At 41.1% G+C, this 15,331-nt stretch overlaps 1 protein-coding gene across 1 annotated transcript in view; it reads left to right on the top strand.

Moving 5' to 3' along the window:
* Positions 1–15,331, top strand: part of pde3b (phosphodiesterase 3B) — a 50,331-nt gene that overhangs the window by 24,830 nt on the left and 10,170 nt on the right. The window contains exons 2-12 of the mRNA XM_003442381.5: positions 6,117–6,167; positions 8,049–8,297; positions 8,497–8,648; positions 9,319–9,419; positions 9,524–9,743; positions 9,858–9,943; positions 10,100–10,263; positions 10,826–10,960; positions 12,097–12,208; positions 12,320–12,433; positions 13,446–13,645. Of these exons, the coding sequence (XP_003442429.1) occupies positions 6,117–6,167; positions 8,049–8,297; positions 8,497–8,648; positions 9,319–9,419; positions 9,524–9,743; positions 9,858–9,943; positions 10,100–10,263; positions 10,826–10,960; positions 12,097–12,208; positions 12,320–12,433; positions 13,446–13,645 (1,584 nt within the window). The remainder of the gene's footprint in view (positions 1–6,116; positions 6,168–8,048; positions 8,298–8,496; positions 8,649–9,318; positions 9,420–9,523; positions 9,744–9,857; positions 9,944–10,099; positions 10,264–10,825; positions 10,961–12,096; positions 12,209–12,319; positions 12,434–13,445; positions 13,646–15,331) is intronic.

Below are 15,331 nucleotides of genomic sequence, written 5' to 3'. Positions count from 1 at the left end.
CCAACACAAAGCATGGCTGAACATGGTTTTGCATGCACATCTGTGGATACTTGCTCTTGCTTGTTGTTCACTTAAGTACACTCTGGAGCTGGTGGGGTCCCATGAAAAGGCATCTGTAACTTATCAAGGAAACTAGAGTAAATGAATTATACTCCTCGGAGAACAAACAACAATGTTTTTCTAGAAGGAGACAAATAAAAAGGAGGATTTAGAATTTTTCACGGTATCTTGCTCTGTGATAAAGGTCACGCGAGTGTAAAAGCTTTCTGTAGAACTGGTTTGAATGGAGTATATAGTTCACAAGATGGTAGCAACACCCATATGGAAATAGAAAAGATCTATAGTAAATGTTTATGTTGTACATGACTTATCTCATACTATGATTTACTCATGTAAGTGTCCCCTTTAGGATTTTCTCAAACTACATGACTATAAAAATGAAGAAATAATTAAAGAAAACATTATACTGCATGAGAAAAATGTGAAAGGGCCTACTCTCATAATAGTGTGAGACAAAGAAGTATTATTGGACTTATAAATGATCTTTTTTAGATCAGCTTTCAGTAATGACTCTAAATAGAGAGAAATAGCTACAATAACAATTATCCTCATCTGTCCTCCTCATTCTTCTATTTACGACTATTTAGTACATAAATAACTTATTAAGAAGTTATTTGTGTACTTGCCATTAGTTCCGGGCTGCTCCTTTGTTAGCCTCCTAAAATATTGTGGATAATTATTTAATGGAGCTTATCTTATCGTATCATGTAGCATGTACCAGTTGTCGTAGTTTACACAACCAGTTCTGATAGTGTTAGTGCTAAAGACCAACTGTTTAGGCTTATCTTCATTATAGATTGTTAAGGCCTTAACCTCATAAGATGGATGTTACATTAAGGATGGACCAGTGGATTGCCTTTACACTTCCCAGTAGTTTAAAAGGTGTAATCACACAGTTAGATTTGCAGTGTACAGTTCGCAATAGGGTGTGAAGTGGAGTCTGTAGTAAATGTAACCAACCATATGGTTATGTAATTGGGAAGAGCAAAAACAAATTCATAAAAACACGTATACTCACTGGTTACCACATGGCCATTAGTTGCATGGTACTAAAACTGGGTTGGACCCTTTTTGCCTGAATTCATCATGGCAGAGATTCAACAAGGTGCTGGAAACATTCCTCGTGGATTTTGATCCGTATTGACGTGATAGTATCACACAGTTGCTGCGGATTTGTTGGTTGCACATCCTTGATGGGACTCTCCAGTTTCACCACATCCTGTATGCTGTATTGGATTGAGATCTGGTGACTGTGGCGGCCACAGTGAACTCATTGTTAAATGTTCAAGAAACCAGGTTGATGAGCTTTATGACATGGTGCATTATCCTGCTGGAAGCAACCATCAGAAGATGGGTAGACTGTGGACATAAAAGGATAGACATGGTCAGCAGTCGTACTCATGTAGGTTCTGGTTTTTAAGTGATACTCAGGTGGTACTGAGCCAAGTGCGCCAAGAAAATATCCACACCACACCATTACACCACAGACGGAGGGTAGGATGGATCCATGCCCTCACGATGTTATCAGCAGAAATCGAGACCAGGGAATGTTTTTTTGCCCCCCGATCTTCTCTTGTCCAATTTTGACAAGGCCATGCAAACTCTTGCCTCAGTTTCCTGTTCTTAGCTAACAGGAATGGCACAACTTCTGCAGTTGTAGCTCAAGGTTCAGTGTGTTGTTTTCAAAGATGCTCTATGAACACATCACATGATACGTCAGATGATATGGAGGAAATCAGAAATCTCTCTTTGAAAATATGCCAATTTAAATTTTGCCATATCAAGGGGAAACCTGATAGAGAAATAAAAAAAAAACACTTTCAATTTGCATTTAACATATTTTATTCAACTTCTTTGACATTCAGTGCTTTCTTGTGGTGTAGTTTGTTACACTCCAGATAAAAAAGTGCAAGTACACTCTTGTGGATCAGATGATAGTAGATGTTAGATGTTTTTATTGTGGAAAATGCATAGAGATAATGATGGTGAGGTGAAGTGAGACAATAAATTAACAGCTGCTGTCTTCTGGTTTCCTGTCTGTTTCTCTCAAATGTCTAGAGAGCATTTTTCAAATTTTGCACAGAGGTTTACTTGGATTCAAGTTCAGTCTGATTGGAATTAGTTGGTCAAAGATCAAGGTCACTGTGAATTAACAAAAGCCATAGCTCAAGAAGTGATGACATTTGATATGCACAAGGTCGAGGGTCAAATTCACTATGCCTTCATAGTGATCTGCTGCAAAAACACGCTCGCCATTATTTAAAGCTGCAGCTCAGGAACACAAGAGGGAATTTTGATCATATTTCATCTTTGGTCAGACATCGAATTTGTGACACTAATCTTTGGTGTCTGTTTACCAATTTAATTCTTTTAAAGTCTTTTCTGCATATAAAATGAGTCCGAGATATGCGGATGCAGCAACCACAAAGTGGAAACTCTACTTGTATTCTTTGTAGTAGGACACAGTTTGTCTCATATATATAAATACCAAGAAACTGGTTTTATAGTATTTAAAAATACTCCAAAGGACACTTGCAGATGTTCGCTTGTGCAAGGCACGCGCTGAACAATTCCAGGTCCAGTGAAGTAGTAGATGAGTGTGAAAGAGAGGAATGACATTTTGAACGAGCTCCTTTCCACAGTCAAAGAATTTTCCATGGCCCTGCCAGGTCGCCCTGACAACACTGGTGACAGCCATAGGCGGCCTGGCCATCTGGAGGCCCCTGATTTTTCCCATTGGACTTGCTGATCTATGGGGCTGCTGTTGAGACTAGCAAAAGTCTTTGGCCCTGTGGGCTGTCCAGCAGAGTTTTTACAAAGTGCAATTAGAAAATCCGTCATCGTGATGCAATGCATGCTAAATTTGAAGAATTTTAGTAAAGCAAAATATTTTATCACATAGGTTTCCAGTTTATCTGCGGCTGAATGTAGGACAAAGCCTTGCAGCAAGTCTCTCAAGGACAGAAGTTCAGAGACAATTTTTAATCCCAGTCTGCTTCTTCCTTAGCCTGCCTGAGCTCTTACACTAAGCTACAGGCACACTTCTGTCAGTTCAGGATGTGCTTCCACCCCCCACCCCTATTGCACTTTTTTTTCCTGAATATAGCCTTAAAAACAATCAGGCTGTATCATCTTGTCCTCCTCTGCAGGTCTTGACAGCCAGAGCTTAGCCCTCATTATCAGCATGTGCATGTGCAGAGGGCTGCTGACGCTGTGTGTGTCGCTGCACACTGACGTCAGCAGTGCCCCGCTCCTCTACATGCAAATGCCCTTCCTGTCTGGCTGCCATTGATACCGTTTCTCTGCCCTCCCCACGCACTCTTATTAGCATGTTTTTATCAGTTCTAGCACCTCTCGCACCGCACAGCCCAGCTAATATGACACACAGGTGTAACCAGCCGGAGGCCTAATGGCCTGCACAGTTTTATTGACTCCTGTTAGGAAATATTTATGACCTGTGAGAGGAGTTATTTTCACGTTTCATGTTATGTCATGTTTATCAGTATTTGTCAGTGTGTTTTGATGCGTGTTCTTATCTGTATAGCTCCCTTTCTAGCCATCTTCACACATGCAGAGAAGCTCAAAAACTCTGGAGACGTCGGTTGGCAGCTCCCTAGTACAAACTCCGTGTGAGAACAATGCAAAATTATCCAGATAATTCACAGCGAGCAAGTGGACGTCATATGCCCTGCATCGCCTGTAGTTGACTGTTAAAAATGCGTGCATCTGTAGAGATAATTTCCCTCCTGGAAATAAAATAATCCTCATAGCCACATTTATAAGGTTGTGCACACAGTGTTACTGGGAATCACATATAGGCGATATGTTCAGTTGTTAATGTGTCACTGCCCCTACGTAAAAAATGCATTGATTAATCAAATTAATCAGATAAGTAGGTGGTCTGACATAATCAGCATCATGTCAGAAAAAGTCAAAGTAAGTCAAATATAATGCAAGTTATGGATATTTAATTATCAGCTGCAAGCATGTTTAGTTTGATTCAAATCTAGTTTTTAATTAGTTTTAGTCAAAACAAAACAAAACTGTCTTATAGCACGTTTAAGTATAAGTTGTATCAAAATGTACTTAAAATTAGAAGGAAAAATGACATATTATGTATATTACCTATGTTTATTATCGGTGTATTACTGTTTAATAAGGATAAACATGTACGTGTTATATCTATGCTGCACAATACTTTTGACGAGTATATCTGCAATGCTTGCACGATGGTGAAAGAGGTGAACGGCATTTCACTTGTGTTTTGCTGTGTCTGTGCGGCTGCTTGCGTAAAGGTGTCTACGTGTGCTGAATTGTGCTTCTTTCCCCATGCTATGATTTCGTGACGTCACTGGAGACAATATCTCGTGCTCATTGAAAGATTTTTATCGCGTCACGTGCACAAGGAGCACATGCCTCTTGACACAAGCTTTACCGGTTGTGGCGCTAGCAGTGATTCATCCAGCTATTCCTGTTTCTGAGCTTAGCGAGAATCACGGAGGAGCCCGTGCTGTTGTGCATTATGCGCTCAGGTAAGGCAGAGGAGGAGAGAAGTGAAGAGACTAGTGTAACGGTGAGGTTTTGGCAGCTTTTGTCCACATGGTTTTTTTTTTTTGTCTCTCTCTCTGTAGTTCTCAGCCCTTTACTCTCCATCCCTGCTTTAATGGCATCCGCTCCTTCAGCTTTTACCCATCTCCCTCTCTGTTTCGGCCCTTCTATTTCTCTCTGTAAACAAGCAGAAGGCCAACAACTCTGTCCTCAGGCTGTCTCCCGCCATCTCGTTGCCATGGTGTATGGAGCATTGTTTGCTGGCCTCTATGTCGGGTTGCCATGGCAGGGCTTATTTGCCATATTAAATGTTTGGCAGCACTGTACAGATGCTGATGACAAACACCCATCATCCCACTTTGATCAATGAAACAGTCAGTGATTAGAGGAGATGGCATGGACCTACTGATCTATTTATCAAGCTTAGTAATAGATTACTGCATGGACATAATCAACCAATGATGCCGCAGCTGGAAAAATATAGTATAAAATAGCTAGTTTTGGTATTTAAGTGCCAAAACGCAAACTTTTTGCTTTTCAGCGTTCCTCTGCTCAGTCCTGTGTAACAGTAATATTTCAGAATGATAAAAATTTGCTTTTGATTTTGCTGATTGTGACCTAATTACGTCTGATGGTATCATGGCTGCATGTGTGTTTACATGATCAGATGAGACTCATGCTGCTTCTTGTGTGAGGCATACTCCCCTGTGGTTCTCCCTCTTGTGGAGCGGGGTGAGACTGCATGCTGGCGCTGTAAATGGAATGTTTAATGTCTGGATTTTTACACATGAAAGTTCACTTTTTGGCACACATTTATCCAGTTAGTAAGCTTTATGTTGTGATTTGCTATGCTATCCAGAAATGCATTTGTATATATTTTATAAAGTGCATGGTAGAAAATGTGCAAGAGGATAACTAAATTCAAGTACTTACAAATTGCTATATTTGTATACTCTGTCATAAAGGTTTAGGTTATTTCATGTCCTGAAACATACCATTAAACAACTTGCACAGCACTTTGGCTGTGCAGCTCTGTAATATGTGAGAGCTCCTTTGTAGTTACCAACAGATAGCGCTTCTAATTGACGTAGTTGAGGCTTGATAAGATCTCGTAGCTCTATTGTAGACGCACCTTGGTGGTTTTCGTGGTTTGCTTTTCTGCTTTTGCTTTCACTGAGAGGCCTCTGTCTGCCGTCACTCAGGCAGAGACTGTATTAGCATACCTGTAGTAAAATTTGTATTTTGTGGCACGGGGAATCCCTAATGTAATCTGCGACTACACTGTTGTGTTTAATGTTTAGATAACATGAAGAACAGACGAGCAGAAGCTGTCTGTTTGTGGCCCACCGGCGCCTGCTCTGTAAAGTCATAAAGCATTGTGCTCAGAGTGGAGCATAGGTCAGAGCATGAGCTCCATCTGTGTAGATACATTTCATATTCTCTGTTATAAATAAACACACATACAAAGATGACATTTGACTGACGTTTCCTTTGTTTCTTCTTTTCAGATGATCTTATGGGACTGGGATCTGAAACACTGGTACAAACCACAGTATCAGGTCAGTGCTGTGCTTTGTTTAGCTCGCATGTTTATGAGGGTTTAAAGTTGTGGGTAATTCAGGAAACACACTGCCTATATAGTTTCTTTTAGATAGAACTCAGTCTGTAGTCCACCCACAGAGAGTAATTCGGGTTTAGTGCATTAAGTTAAAACACGTATTTTGTACATACAGTAACCTTTTTGGCAGGTTTAGCTCTTGTTTCTTACAAACAACAGCATTTTGTATGAAATCTGCTCTAAAAAAAAGAAGGGATAAAACCCTATAACAGATTGCGCTCACAATTTGGCGGATTTCACTTTAGACAATAGCATGTCACTTCAATAATCCAAATTTCTGGTCTAGACACAGTGTGTTTTCATCCACGTACACTATTTTTACTATCTTGCTGTGCAAAAGGCTAGAGGAAGAGAAGAGGGATAAGGAGACAATAAAATGGAAATCAAGTGGAAGAGGAAGTTGGAAACAATACATAGTGTTTAGAAAAAAATTAGGGAACAAATAAATTACACATCGGATCTGCAGTTCTGTAAAAAACTAAGTACACCCTCACTCCAGCCATAGGAATTAAGAGAGTAAGTAGCAGTCAGGTGCTGCTTATCAAATGTACTTGATTAAATGTAAACGCGAGTGTGAGCGGCACCAGAAAAGCAGAAGTTTCTAGAAGAAGTTAGTTTCTAGTCTGGAGCATTCAAGTGTGTGTTACAAAATGCCACAAGATTTCCAGGAGTGGACATCCCAGAAAATTCAACCCAAGGTCAGAGCGTGCAGTGCTCGGAGAAACTGCAAAAAAAACCCCAGTAGCTACATCTCAGGCTTAACAGGCCACAGCTAGCATGTTAAATGCTAAAGTTCAAAAAGACTGAACAAATATGGCTTTGTTGGAAGGGTTGCAAGAACAAAGCTTCATCTCTCTAAGAAGAAAATTGCTTAGGTTTGCAAAGCTGCATCCGAACAAACCACAGATGAGACCGAGGTAGAGATGTTTGGCTGTAAGACATTTCACCACATCTGGGGAAAACCAAACACAAACACATCAACACAAACACTACACAAGCAACTGTCAAGCATGGGCATGGGCATATTGAGCAGCCACATTATTATGGCAACTTGCAGTTATTGGGTTGACAATGAATTGTCAGTTAATGTGAAACCATTTAACTGAGAGCTAAAGCTCAGCCTAAAATAGGCCAAACAGCAGAACAATAATCCCAAACAGAGCAGCAGCAGAATGGCTGAAGGAGAAAAGCATCAAGGTGTCCAAACGGGTTAAAACGGTGTGACTGTAAAGGAACTGTGGGTGCACAAATGCCCAAAATTCATTGAACTGAAGCAATGCTGTAAAGGAAGTGGGTAAAAAAAACACTTCTACAATGATTTAAGAGATGGATAAAGTCATAAAGAAAATGATAAGTTATTGCTGTTAAAAGTAGACCTACAAGTGGCTGAGTCATGGGATGTTAGTTTTTTACAGTGATGAACAGAGTCCTGTGAAAACTATCTTTATCTATCATGTGACTGTATATAAAGTTGATGTACATGGTGCAGTTTACACAAAGACATAATAGTCAGTGGAAACCAAAATCGCCAAGGACCAGATTCAGAATCATTTAAAGTGCCTTCTTCATGTTTTTGCACAGTTTATGTGTAATTTATGGGAAAGTGGAATTCATAAAAGAGATAAAGATTGAGCGTGAAGAAATAAAGAACGTGATTATAAACCTCATACTATTCCTGGCCACCTATCTGCCCATAAACCAGTACTCACACTCCAGCGGGAGTCTACTAGACACCACAAACCATAAACTTTTAACTGTCATTTTATGTCTGCCTTTGCAGCTCTGCTCCCTAACCTGTGCAGTGTATGTGCATTTACAACAGGGTGCAGTGAGCGGCAACGGTGTGGACCTTTCAGTCATCAACGAGGCCAGGAATCTGGTGTCAGACTTGCTCATGGACTCGTCGCTGCCTCCACACACTATTTCAGTTCTGCGCAGCATCTCCAGCCTCATGGGGACCTTTTCAGGCTCATGCCGCCCCAGGGTCAACCCTTTTACCCCCTTTCCAGGTTTCTACTCCTGCGATGAGGTGGAGGACTCTGTAGAGAGGAGTGATAGGAAACCTATTAAGGTGGGAACAAGTGTTACTACTGCACAAAACTAGTCCCTTATCAGTTATTAATAGTTTTAACCAGCACTGGTTTGTGATGGGAAATAGTTTTGAAGCCATAAAACTGATTACTACTGTCAAATAGTCAGCCAAGTTAACTTATGATGTTAATGTTACTGTATAAAACATATTTATCACTGGATCTTTCTTCACCAATCAGGGTTTGAACAGCAGAAACAGCCTCCCCACCCCTCAGCCAAGGCGTAGTTCCACCTCGTCTGCATCCTCCACACTCCCTTCTCTTGACTGCGCCTCTTCGCGGTGGGAACGTAACAACGGGAAGAGACCGCACCCTGACCTCAACTTGACCAGGTACTCATCACAAACTCAGCTGTCTACCTTACCACCTCCCAGAAACACAAGAGTATCTGTAGAGCTGCTAGCGCACGTAATTTATCTCTTATTTGAATCTCTCCTGTTTGGGAGCAGATAAAATTGCTTTTCTCGCAGGCTCTAACTTGTTCCTTTTATTGTCAGAAAGTCATAATGAACGTTATCGTGAAAAGTAAGTGCAGTGATGTTTTTACCCAAATGTAAATAAATCACTCTACTTTTAGTACAGTTGTCTATTCTTTAACTAAGGCTACCTCGATGAACCAAGGACTAGTAAATCTATTCTTTGACGCACAATCAAGGAATGGACCTATTAATTATAGCATAACACTTCAGTGTTTGATGTCATTAAGAAAAAAATGGGGTTAGAAGCTGTAAATAAATTCATTTCAAAATTGGTTTGAATTACTATAGTGACAGAGGGGTGCAGTGTCTGTTACCATGCGTCTCCACTGGATGGCAGGAGTGGATTAGCTATGTTGGCACCTTTTTTTGTCTTTGTTTCTGTGGTGTAACGTGATTGGCTTGCCAGAGTAGCCTTGAACTGTTGTTCTTTGTCTGGATGATGCATAACGTCTGATAAAAAGAAACCCTTTTTATATTTTCTTTATTAAATCCTGTGTTTAATATATGTGTTTTTGTCCTGCAGCTCAGGTTTGTCCAATGGGCCTAATGCAAACCTGCTCACCATTCCCAAGCAGAGATCTTCCTCTGTCACCCTCACATACCATGCGGGGTCCAGGAGAGCAGGTGAGACTTAAATATAAAGCTTCTCGGACTCACTGCACGTCTGTTTATTGCTCATGTTTGACTCTTGTTTTTGTTTTTTCCTGCACTCCCTTTATTCTCTCTAGGCACATCACCGAGCCTGAGCCCCGTCACCTCTCCAAGCCACAGTCCTCCCGCTGTAGGCACTGGTTCTTCATCATCCCTTGTTCCTCGATTGCCTGTGGAGTTCCCAGACACGGCTGACTTCTTGACGAAGCCTAGTGTAAATCTGAACCTGCATAAACCCTTGGGCTACACAATAAACTCCCCTGATTTCCGTAGCTCCACTTTACCTCTCTGCACCAGGTGAGACCTGCAGAACTGAAGAGACGCGCCACACTGTCACCTTTTATCCAGTCTATCAGTGATTGCCATTGAGGTATATGATGTATTGCATTTGGTTATGTCTGTGATTATTAGCTGCGGTCGTCAGATGCTCAAGGGCAACAGTGATACAGGGGAATCCCATCAACCGTACACCACTGAGGCTCAGCGGAGACGCTCAGGTACATATAGTAAGATGTTATGGAACAATGGCACAGTTTCGAGTCTTCGGGTTGAGAATATAAAACTTCTATAAGCTGTGTAAGGTGCTAATGTTTTTCTCTGCATGCCAGTATTACTGGGTGGTTTTACATTGTGCTGTATGTATTTATACATAGCAGGGGAAGGGCCAGAGTTCATAGGAGAACCTCTGATCAGGGAGGAAAGTTCGGAGATGGATGTGTCTGAAGATGGGAGCCCAGACGATGGGGGGGAACAGAGGCTGACAGAGGAGGAGAAGGAGAAGAGCATGAGCACAGACCAGCAGACTCAGGAATCAGAGGTGAGCTTAATCAGAGGGCTTTTACTCGCAGTGTGATTATCGACCGGAGAAAAGCCTGTGAAAAAAATTAAGTGCACTGTTTCCGTAGAAGTTAAGAGGGTGATTAGCAGCCAGATGCTGCTAATCAAATGCACTTGAAGAACTGATCATCAGCAAGTGTGAGCGCCTCTATAGAGGCAGAAGTTTGGGGAGTTTGTTGGTCTGGAGCAATCAGACCAAAAACTGGTTTTATTGCTCAGGCCCTCGAGGATCAGATATCCCAACAAATTCCTCCCAAGGTCAGACCATGCAATGCCCAAAGAAGCAGTAAAAAGCCTTCAATGACAACTTCTTGGGAGTTTATCGGAGATATGAAGCACATGGCGTATTAAAAGCATCTTTTTAATACGCCATGTGAGGTCCTGCTATCAGCAGAAGGGTACATTATCGGTGACCAGCAAACAAAATATTTGCAAATCTCTGATCAAACTGTCAGCAGGCTAGCTGTAGAATAAGAAGGAAAATACTGCATTGTTTTGTTGTTTGTTTGTCTATAATGAGCCTAATGATGTTGTGTCATCAGGACGAACAGGAGTTTATGCTAGATCCTATGCTCGAGGAACACGAGACCCTCATGGAGAGGATGAACACCTGGAACTTCCAGATTTTTGACCTGGTGGACAGAACGGGAGGGAAGACCGGAAGGATCCTAAGCTATGTTAGTAACAACTACAAACCCAATATGTACATATCTGATAAGCAGTTCTGCTAGTAGCATATAATGACCATTGTTTTCTCTGTTGGATAGACTTTTAGTCTTTTAGTCTGAAGTGAATATGTCCAGTTCTTTTATAAACTTTGATTACCAAATTCAGCAGAGGTACACCAGAGGCACAGCTTCATACCTTGCAAATAAATCAGTTGAAAACAGTCTACCAAGTGAAGTACATGCATAGCAAAATCGTGGTAAATCATCCTCATGTAGCAGTACAGTTTCCTAAAGCCTCTATAGCTAGAGACTTGGTCTAAACAGATGTGCAGCACTGCATTTGTAAAGATGCAACGCTTCAAAGATTCATAGATTTGTGTTGTCATTTCTGTGTGTGTGTGCGTGTGTGTGTTCCTGTCTAGCTATCTTTGTGAGGACTGAAATCTGCATTCTACTATACATGTGAGAACCAACAGTAACTTGTGAGGACACACACACACCGGTCCTCACAAATTTCAAGGCCTTTTTGAGGCTCAAAATGTGGTTTTAGTGTCAGGGTTACAATTAGGTTATGGATAGGTTTAGGGTAAGGGTTAGGGTGAGGCATTCATTTTTAATGGTTAGTGTAAGGGGGCTAGGGAAACCACTATGTCAATGAAGGTCCTCACTAAGATAGCTAAATGGGCTTGTGTGTGTATGTGTGTGTGTGTGTGTGTGTGTGTGTGTGTGTGTGTGTGTGTGTGTATACACGACATACAGGAGAATCGAAATATTGTTTCTCTCTCACAGTTCTCTCTGCAGTAAAGTTCCAAACAGTATTAAAGATTTGTATATAATTTGTATGAGAGAGGATGTTACAGTCCAGGTGTATCGGGGCAGAGAGGGAAGGTAGTGGACAGAGTTAAGTCTCCTGACAGCCTGGTGAATGAAGCTGTTCAGCAGTCTAGTGGAGCCTGGATGCTCCGGTACCTCCTCCCTAAGTTATGACTGATTATGATTATGAGTATGATTCAGTTTGAGCCAACTGTGAACTTTATTACTTCTGGAATCTACTTTGTTTTACTGTAGCACTAAACTGATGTGATGTCGCTGGCTTTCCTGTTTTCGGATGGGTGTTTTAGTAAAGCTGGCTTTTCTTTCCCCAGGTGACATACACCCTTTTCCAGGATATGTGTCTCTTTGAGATCTTCAAGATCCCTGTGAGGGAGTTCATGACATACTTCTGTGCTCTGGAAAATGGATACAGAGACATTCCTTGTGAGTGTTGCACTGTGCAGTGTTTAAGACTTAAAAAAAAAAAATCTTATACATGGTTATGTTAATAACCAATAATTTATAAGTTAAACTTTTATGGTTAAAAACACACAGATCATAATCGGGTACATGCTACTGATGTGCTGCACGCTGTTTGGTACCTGACCACTCGACCAATCCCTGGGTTCCAGCAGATCCACAGTGAGCATGTGACTGGGAGTGACACAGGTAAACAACAGTCTATACTATTACATTATAATCTTATAAAGCACTTTTCTCATGCATACATGCCAACCAGTGCTGGGAAATCACAGATCTGTTTCCTCCACTTGAAATACTTCCATTTGGTTTAGACAGAGGGAGGCACCGGGGTAGAGTGTGCAGGTGACAGGACACAGGGCCTGGATATGTGCTCAGTCGGATATTATCTGACCTTTGTACTAAAGAGGTCTCGGGGTAAAGTCAGTGATTGATCTGCCTGAATTGAACATTTACATTCATTTACATTCTCTCCATGTCTTGAAAAGTTCAGGGCCGTAGTGCATGTGCGAAAGCTGCTCTAGACAATGCTGTTTGCAGTCCAAACACATGGCCGCACAACACTGACTCCCAGTGATTTCCTCACACTGTAAAAGAATTAAAAATGTCATTAACATGCAATCTTTAATTTAAATGGTCAGAAACACGTCTAAGTCTCCTTTTTTTCTGTACTATTAAAAAAAATGTGAAGAAAAACAAAAAAATACAGCCAACTAAACATAATTAGACTTATTATGTTAACTTAGCTAAAGTGTGCATGCTTTGGAAGTGCCTGCACTGTTACTGCTGCTTGTGGCTTTTAAGAGTTTCTTCCTCACGGGTTGTAACATTTGGTTTAAAGAAAGCAGATGGTTTGGCTCAAATGGCAGAGATTCCCAGGCTCATGTCTGCAGATGATATTTAAGCTCTATTAGAAATTATCTGAGGCTTATCCACTGACGTGCACCCACTGCTGCCAGAGCAGCTGTCATTTGATAAGAGGGAAAGGAGAGGGGGAGTGAGAAAATGGAAGTGATATGGGAAATGAAATCTAAAACAGCGAATACGCTGGCATAGAACGCTGTGTGTGTGTGTGTGTAGGTGTATGGAGACCTTTACATTAGCTCCAGTTTAGTTTTGCTTAATTACAAAAGAGCTAAAAGTGTAATCTGTCTCATTTTTTTATTGCTGAGACTCATCAGTCTTGTTTGTTATGTTCCAGATTCAGATAGTGGAATCTCTCCAGGCAGGATATCCTACGCCTCGTCCAAGAGCTCCTCAATTTCAGATGACAGCTATGGCTGCCTGTCCTGGAACATCCCTGCCCTGGAGCTCATGGCCCTTTATGTAGCAGCTGCAATGCACGACTATGACCACCCTGGTCGCACAAATGCCTTTCTAGTAGCCACTAATGCACCTCAGGTAGCGTACAGTTTCTGCTAGTACTTCAAAGGGTTGCAGATATAACAGAAACAGAGGATAACAATATGAATTCAAAATATGGGTTAAGGCAAAGTGCCATTTTCATGGATTGCTGAAAATGGAGTGGTGAAGACAGAGTGTACAAAACGTTGTTATTAGTTATACTTACTCAGCTTACACCCCTATTTAAGCGGATGAATCACTGAGCATTTTTCCTGCACTTTGTCTACTAGTACAGCAGTGTTAGATGTGGTGTCTCACACATGGTGTCGACATTTGCAGACTTGCTGCCTTCATGCTAAACCGAGCACAGAAGTTTTTATTTGTGTCTCAGCCTTGGTGGCCAGTCTACATAGTCATCTAGGCTTCCTGTGGAAATTAACAGTATCTTCCATAAAACAAAGAAAGATGTTAAAAAATGCATTTATGTCAAAGTCTGCAGGGTGAATTACTCACTGATTGTTGATGGTCATTGCCTGAAAGGGGCTGGAACCTGTTTTCCCTGAAGACCAACAGCCCGAGAGCAAATATCAACACTTGGCCTGAGACAAGCCTCGTGTACATACAGAAACTCACATGGCTGTCTGTGCAGCACAGATTGTGCCTTCCTGAAGTGTCACCCGATGGATATTGTGTGACTTTACTTTTACATTCATCCGATTCCACCCCAAAGCATGCTTACTGCCACTGGACATAAGATGTATGATTTATTATATTAACATTACTAGCAATATAGTAACATCAGATACATTAGGTTCCTACACTAGAGATAACATTACAGTTAATGCAGTAATGTTCTCTGTAACATAGCAAGCATAATATTACATTTTAGCTTGCCTACACCTCGGTATCAGATTGCCTCACGTGGTATTTTTTGTGATTTGTCTTTATGTAGTTAGTGTCCGGTTTTTCAGTTAATCTTTAACTTTTCTTTACATCACCGCTGCGTGACACACGAGCCACACTTGTGCTTGTCTGACAGGCTATTTTATGCTGAGGTGTTATTTGATTTCCTGAGGCTTCCTTCGTTATCTCTACAAATGAAGATCATGTGCAAGATTAGCTTGTCACCACATGGCCAGTTAATGCTCCCTCATTGGTGGCGAGTTATGTAAATGAGCGATGAAACAGTTAACCACTTGCCCCAGTTTAAATATTGTATTTTGACATGTCCAGCGATAGCGCTCACTCTGTCTGGGTTTCGTGCTAGGAAAGTGAGTTAAAAGAAAAGGCGAGGGAACCTTGGACCTATTGATTGCTAACGATGTTGACAACCACTATGTCTGTTGAAAGGATCTTAAGTATTTCATGGTATCAAATGTTTTAACATTTGTTATCATTTGATACCTTTCAACCAGTGGATGTTTTCAGCTCTGTCTGCGCCTTTGCTTTCGTAAACAAGTTGTTCTCCTTTTCTGATTATCACGGTAAAAAGAAAAATCAGGGTCATCTAACATTTGACTTCTGTAAGTCTTCTTTAAGTTTTACATACTAAGATTGATCTAAGATGAAAATGACATATTACACTGTCTCATTATTTACTTAACAGACACTAAGCTAAAATGCAGAACCAGAATGTGAAAACCTAAGTTGACCCCACGATTCAGTAGCTGATAGAACCACCTTTAGTAGCAATAACTTGCAATAATCTTTTTCTTTATGGCTTTTGTCCTTCTCTGAATCATT

Source organism: Oreochromis niloticus, linkage group LG1 (assembly GCF_001858045.2).
Source record: "Oreochromis niloticus isolate F11D_XX linkage group LG1, O_niloticus_UMD_NMBU, whole genome shotgun sequence".
NCBI lineage: Eukaryota > Metazoa > Chordata > Actinopteri > Cichliformes > Cichlidae > Oreochromis > Oreochromis niloticus.
Note: the sequence above shows the minus strand (reverse complement) of the source record. Positions and strands in the feature narration are given on the sequence as shown.